This window comes from Procambarus clarkii, chromosome 53 (genome assembly GCF_040958095.1).
Source record: "Procambarus clarkii isolate CNS0578487 chromosome 53, FALCON_Pclarkii_2.0, whole genome shotgun sequence".
NCBI lineage: Eukaryota > Metazoa > Arthropoda > Malacostraca > Decapoda > Cambaridae > Procambarus > Procambarus clarkii.
Genome location: NC_091202.1, coordinates 30,996,419 through 31,003,621, shown reverse-complemented (window position 1 = coordinate 31,003,621; position 7,203 = coordinate 30,996,419). Strand labels below are relative to the sequence as shown.

At 44.6% G+C, this 7,203-nt stretch overlaps 1 protein-coding gene across 1 annotated transcript; it reads right to left on the bottom strand.

Annotated features, from left to right (window-relative positions):
• Window positions 1-413: 413 nt before the first annotated feature.
• LOC123767265 (serine-aspartate repeat-containing protein I-like) lies at window positions 414-3,945 on the bottom strand. The gene is made up of 4 exons (XM_069304985.1): window positions 3,561-3,945; window positions 3,200-3,286; window positions 1,826-1,946; window positions 414-1,628 (listed from the first exon to the last, which is right to left on the bottom strand). The coding sequence occupies exons 1-4, from the start codon at window positions 3,770-3,772 to the stop codon at window positions 414-416; spliced, it is 1,635 nt and encodes a 544-aa protein (XP_069161086.1). The 5' UTR covers window positions 3,773-3,945.
• Window positions 3,946-7,203: the final 3,258 nt, after the last annotated feature.

Sequence of the window (7,203 nt, the reverse complement as noted above, 5' to 3'; positions counted from 1 at the left end):
TCTTTAAGTTATTCAAGCTTGAAGCTCTTGAGACTCTTGAAGCTCTTCAGGAACTTCATGGCCCCTTCATCTCCAAATTGTAGCCTCTGTGCCTACAGCTAACTCAAGTTGCACACACACACACACACACTAAGTTTGTTGGGGACTTGTGGACAAGTTTCTGTATGGCTGTGTACAGACAAATGTCTGATTGCTCGAGTGAATTGTCTTTGGAAATTACTCTCATAACCTCTTTCTCATAAATATGAAATCACCCTCCCTAACACAACACCCCCAACACACACACACATACACACACACACACACACACACACACACACACACACACACACACACACACACACACACACACACACACACACACACACACACACACACACACTCAACATTGTTTTAAGTGCTCTTAGTTTCATTCACGTTGATGCTGGTATTTCATCTACTGTGGTTTGTTCGTCTTGTGCAGCTGTCACAGCTGTTTCTTCTGTCGCAGCTGTTGTTTCTTCTGTCGCAGCTGTTGTTTCTTCTGTCGCAGCTGTTTCTTCTGTCACAGCTGTTTCTTCTGTCCCAGCTGTTTCTTCTGGCACAGCTGTTTCTTCTGTCACAGCTGTTTCTTCTGTCACAGCTGTTTCTTCTGTCCCAGCTGTTTCTTCTGTCGCAGCTGTTTCTTCTGTCACAGCTGTTTCTTCTGTCACAGCTGTTTCTTCTGTCACAGCTGTTTCTTCTGTCGCAGCTGTTTCTTCTGTCACAGCTGTTTCTTCTGTCGCAGCTGTTTCTTCTGGCGCAGATGTTTCTTCTGTCGCAGCTGTTTCTTCTGTCGCAGCTGTTTCTTCTGTCGCAGCTGTTTCTTCTGTCACAGCTGTTGTTTCTTCTTCTGTCACAGCTGTTGTTTCTTCTACCACAGCTGTTTCTTCTGTCACAGCTGTTTCTTCTGTCGCGGCTGTTTCTTCTGTCACAGCTGTTTCTTCTGTCGCAGCTGTTTCTTCTGTCACAGCTGTTTCTTCTGTCGCAGCTGTTTCTTCTGTCACAGCTGTTTCTTCTGTCGCAGCTGTTTCTTCTGTCACAGCTGTTTCTTCTGTCGCAGCTGTTGTTTCTTCTGTCACAGCTGTTGTTTCTTCTGGCACAGCTGTTTCTTCTGTCGCAGCTGTTTCTTCTGTCACAGCTGTTTCTTCTGTCCCAGCTGTTTCTTCTGTCACAGCTGTTTCTTCTGTCACAGCTGTTTCTTCTGTCGCAGCTGTTTCTTCTGTCGCAGCTGTTGTTTCTTCTGTCACAGCTGTTTCTTCTGGCACAGCTGTTTCTTCTGTCGCAGCTGTTGTTTCTTCTGTCACAGCTGTTTCTTCTGTCACAGCTGTTTCGACGCTTCCCAGAGTCTTTCCTTCACTCCTGGAATCAGCAGCAGCAGCAGCAGCAGGAGGAGGAGGAGGAGCAGCAGCAGCAGCAGGAGGAGGAGCAGCAGCAGCAGGAGCAGCAGCAACAGCAGCAGCAGGAGCAGCAGCAGGAACAGCAACAGCAGCAGCAGCAACAGGAGCAGCAGCAGCAGGAGCAACAGCAGCAGCAACAGGAGCAGCAGCAGCAGCAGTAGCAGCAGCAGCAGTAGCCTTCAGCCGTTTCTGTTCCTCGGCAAATTTGATCTGTAATTAAAATGAAAAAAAAACGCAGAACTCCGTTAGTGAGTCACGCAGGTGCGCCACGCTACTGTCTGTTGTTTATGGCAAGGCTGCGATAATGGCAAGTGCTAGTCGACATGTCTGACAGCTGTAGATACATGGCGATGGGACGTGATTGTGAGGGCGGTTGTGGTGGGCGGTGGTGGGCGGGGGGGACGTACCTGTTTGAGATGCCAGGGCTGGAGTGGGTGCGGGGTAGGCAGCAGGTCAGAGACGGGCCGGAACCCGCCCACGCCCGCTGTGTACGTCATGGCGTGGGGCGTCCCGTCTGGGTGGGTGAACCTGCGGAGGAGTTTGGGTGGTGGTAATGGTTGATATTGTTGAAGGGTAATGGCGGTGGTTGAGGGGTGGTTGAGTGGTTGACTTAGTGGAAAAGGTTGTGTGTGTGTGGATGTTGGTAGTATTGTTGTGGTAGGGGTTGTCAACACATTGGAAGTGTTCATTGACTGACAGAAAGTCATACTGGCAAATTAACTCAGCTTTCCAGTCTCTCTCTCTCTCTCTCTCTCTCTCTCTCTCTCTCTCTCTCTCTCTCTCTCTCTCTCTCTCGCTCTCGCTCTCTGTCTCTCTCTCTCTCTCTCTCTCTCTCTCTCTCTCTCTCTCTCTCTCTCTCTCTCTCTCTCTCTCTCTCTCTCTCTCTCTCTCTCTCTCTCTCTCTCTCTCTCTCTCTCTCTCTCTCTCTCTCTCTCTCTCTCTCTCTCTCTCTCTCTCTCTCTCTCTCTCTCTCTCTCTCTCTCTCTCTCTCTCTCTCTCTCACACACACACACACACCAATTGTCTACAGAACTGTTGGCATTGATAAGGAAGCAAAGCTATAGGAAAAGATTACGTGAACTCAAGTGAGGAGAAAGAAGTGGAAGCAGAGGTGTTAGAAGCCACCTCCATATTTAGTCCCAATAATATTTATCCCAGTGGAGGCTACAAGAAGACTAGGATCTAAGACCCAAGGAAATCTTACGACATCACTATTCTTTAAATACATCCAACCCAATTTATCCAAACCTAATCTATCCCAATCCAACCTAGCCAAATTTAACCAAAATAAGAGATACAATATTGTGTCTTATAGATGATATGCACAAAGCTTGTGATGTTAGTCTGACGTCAGAATTGCATTTCGGTTGATTCAGGTTGTACAGGGGGGGGGGGTAGATGGAAAGGAAACAGGTACAGTACCTGTGATGCAGGGGGGCGGGGGCCAGGAGCTACACCTCGCTTCCCGTAATCATATATAGGTCAACACACACACACCTCGAGTTGAGCAGCACCGCTCCTGTGCCAGGTAAGTCCACTACGGGCTCACCATAGCCCGTGCTACTTGGAACTTGCTCCGAGTAGCTGAAACTATAACTATAAAACCTTGAGCATTTGATAGATGGATAAGACACATATATACTGACTCACATAGACGGACAGATATACTGACACATACTGACTCACAGAGATATACATATACCTAGACTTACATCCAGAGAGACTTGAATTACAGACTCACAGATTCATAGACTCACAGAATCATAGACCCACAGACTCACGAGTAATGTCCGGTAGTGAGGGTGTTACCATCTGGGCCAGATGGCGCTGATGCTTCCCATCTGGCGACGTTGTCACCCTGTTGTATCCTGCACACATAGACACATGTCACTACAGCACTGTATCAACACCTGACTATGTTGGTAAACACTTATTACAACAGCACTGTAACAACACCTGACTATCTCAATACACATGTTACTACATGTATCTACTGACATATATGTAAAACTGAACAGAAACCTGAACCAAATAACATATTTTCTTCAGTTATAACAAATTACAGAACAAATATATAACAAAAACTGAGTTAAAGTGGTGAGTTTTTAGAGCCAATGAAATTTTCTTATATTGACCACCTACCTGAAGAAGTAGGCGCCGTTGATGGGCGGCGCCCTCTCATCCACCACGATAGGGACGGGCGTGGTGGTGTATGGGGCAGGTAGGTCCTCCTCCGACTCCTGCAGGAGGTTCGAACCGGGACCCCTGAGTGTGTACATGCGGGGACGACCCGACATCTTTCTACTCCGCCACTGAGGACGACTCAATACACATACAACGCCATAGGCGATCATCAGTCCCACCTGAGGACGATTTGAGCACACTGTACCCTACACTACACACACTGTACCCTGCACTACACACACTGTACCCTGCACTATACACACTGTACCCTGCACTACACACACTGTACCCTACACTACACACTGTACCCTACACTACACACACTGTACCCTACACTACACACTGTACCCTACACTACACACTGTACCCTACACTACACACACTGTACCCTACACTACACACACTGTATCCTACACTACACACTGTACCCTACACTACACACACACTGTACCCTACACTACACACACTGTACCCTACACTACACACTGTACCCTGCACTACACACACTGTACCCTACACTACACACACTGTACCCTACACTATACACACTGTATCCTACACTACACACACTGTACCCTACACTACACACTGTACCCTACACTACACACACTGTACCCTACACTACACACACTGTACCCTACACTACACACTGTACCCTGCACTACACACACTGTACCCTACACTACACACACTGTACCCTACACTACACACACTGTACCCTACACTACACACACTGTACCCTACACTATACACACTGTACCCTACACTATACACACTGTATCCTACACTACACACACTGTACCCTACACTATACGCTACATCTATATACACTATTGTAGCACATGTACCATAGGTTCATAGGCTGATTGTCCCATATATATATATATATATATATATATATATATATATATATATATATATATATATATATATATATATATATATATATATATATATATATATATATATATAAGGCACAACTCTCCTAAACACGAGAGTGAAGTATACATATATATATATGAAGTACATATATATAGTGAAGTATATATATATATGTGTATCCTGTTCTATATCTACCAGTGTAGAGGTAGATATGTAGATATCTACATCTGAGGCATAGAGGTGCAATAACGGGTGCTTCTAGGTAACTATGTAAACCTCGAAATCTAAGGAAAAATATAACAAAAAAAATGAAGCCATTTCCGAAACCTGTACATCTTTTCACCAATCATGGCAGCTTTCTTTTGTTTTTGTTCTTTTACCAAACAGTTCACACCCGTTCTCGCACTTGCGTATAGTCAATATTGGTTTATTAAATAAGTGCATATGCGACATACTAATTGATTGTGAATATTTTAGTTTACCTTGAAAAGATTCATAGAAAACACCGACCTCACCTAACCTTCTTAGTATGTTAAGATAAGCATCTTATTGCTTCTTATTTACAATTATTACTTAACCTATCAACGAACGATAACGACCTTGGGGCGGAAACGACTTCGCAACATTCCTGACTTCGCAAACTAAGGCACTAAGACTGAGGAAGGATGTACACCTTTCGTAAATGGCCGCTTATAGGCACCCGCTAAATCCAGGGCCATAGGACTAATGTGAAAGTAAGGTGTTAGTATTACTAATAAAATTAAAAATAATAATATATACCAATAAATACATATAATAATATTGATTTAAAATATTCTTCTTAAATACGTACAATTTTCATTCTCAGTGCGTGTGAGTTCTGCGACTTGAGTGGGAGTGGATTCAGCTTATTGAGTGCGAGTGAATGGTGCTACTTGAGTGAGTACGAGTGCATACTGATACTTGAGAGAGTGCGAGCGATTGCTGCAACTTGAGTGAGTTCGAGTGGATGGTGCGACCTAAATTCGAGTGGGTGCTGTTATTTGAGTGCAAATGAATGATGCTACTTAAATGAGTGCATATGAATGCTGCTACTTGAGTGAATGTGAGTGGTTGCTGCTATTCGAGTGCGGTGAATGCTGCGCCTTGAGTCAGTACGATTGGATTCTGCAACTTGAGTGAGTGCGAGTGTATGCTGCAACTCGAGTGAGTGCGAGTGTATGCTGCCACTTGGATGAGTGCCAGAGTCCCACTGGGACCAGGTCCACCTCAGCCAACTCTTTTATACTCCCAAAATGCCACGGAGATTAACCACAGATTCCCGCCATTTTCATGCCGCCATCTTGCCCCTCTCCTCCGATCCAAAACTTCAAACTTTCTGGCGTTAATGTAAACTGATAAATTTATACTGCTTTACATATCGAAAATAACAAAAGTTATGAGTTTATCCCCGCAGAAATAGAATATAGAAAACGTTGAATTGACATTTCATGAGAAAGAGATAGAGGTTTATAGGGGTCACGATGATAATGTGTCAAGAGGTCACGATGGCTTGTCATTCTTGCTTCACCGTCATCGTTGCAACCTTTGGAAAGACGCGCCGTTCGTAAAGAGCATCGGCGTGCGGTGATAATGGTAGTTATCAATTGAGTATAATTTAGCGGCCACGCGCAGCAAGAACCCCTCCTCCCTCCCTCCCTTACAACACCCCCGCCAAGGAAATCCCCCTAATCCCGCACCGCGTATGTCAGGGGCCGGAAATATAAGAGGTCTGGAATGTATTTTAACGACGGGAGACATCTGTCATGCAGGGTGCAGTCGCGCCTCCACAGATCTCCAGTATCAGCTCTTGATACTGGTAATGGCTCAAAAGGGCCACCACTTACGGGCTATTCATGCCCGTGCCACCTCTTGGGTGGCTTAATCTTTATCAATTAATCAATCTATTTTAACGACGTCATGTTGAGAGGCAGAGTGAGATGAGGATGGTTCTTGTACACTCTGGCTCTGGCATGCGTCGGAATGTGAGCTTATATGAACAGCGTATCGCTAAGATGGACCCCAATAGGTAGACCCCAAGAGGTAGACCCCAAGAGGAAGACCCCAAGAGGTAGACGCCAAGAGGTAGACCCCAAGAGGTAGACGCCAAGAGGTAGACCTCAAGAGGTATACCCCAAGAGATAACCCCCCCCCCCCCCCGTATTGGTTTTCTTACGGGGGTTGATCTACAGAACAAATTACCGGGTAACATAATCAACGCGGGATCGCTGGGTTGTTTCAAGCGTAGGTTAGACGTATATATGATTGAGTTTGGCTGAGTAGCAATAGGAGCTGCCTCCTCCTACGGGCCAATGAGCCTCCAACATTTATCTTATTTTTTTATTTTATTTTATTTATATATATAGAAGAAGGTACATTGGGTTTGAGAGAATACATTGGATAGTACAATATTTACATTCTTGTAAAGCCACTAGTACGCGCAGCGTTTCGGGCAGGTCCTTAATCTAGCAGATAATTTTAAGTAGGTAATTTCAATCAGAATTGATAAATGAAAGATACATTACAAGAGAAAAATGAGATGAGAGAGATAAGTAAGTATATTAAAGCACATTGTTATATTAAAGCTCTGATTGATTACATTGACAGCTTGATTAGTAATTTAAACAAGATTAATAGACACCATACAGCAGATTGACAGCACATATAAGACAGCAATGATAACAATGGTAAAGATGTTCAG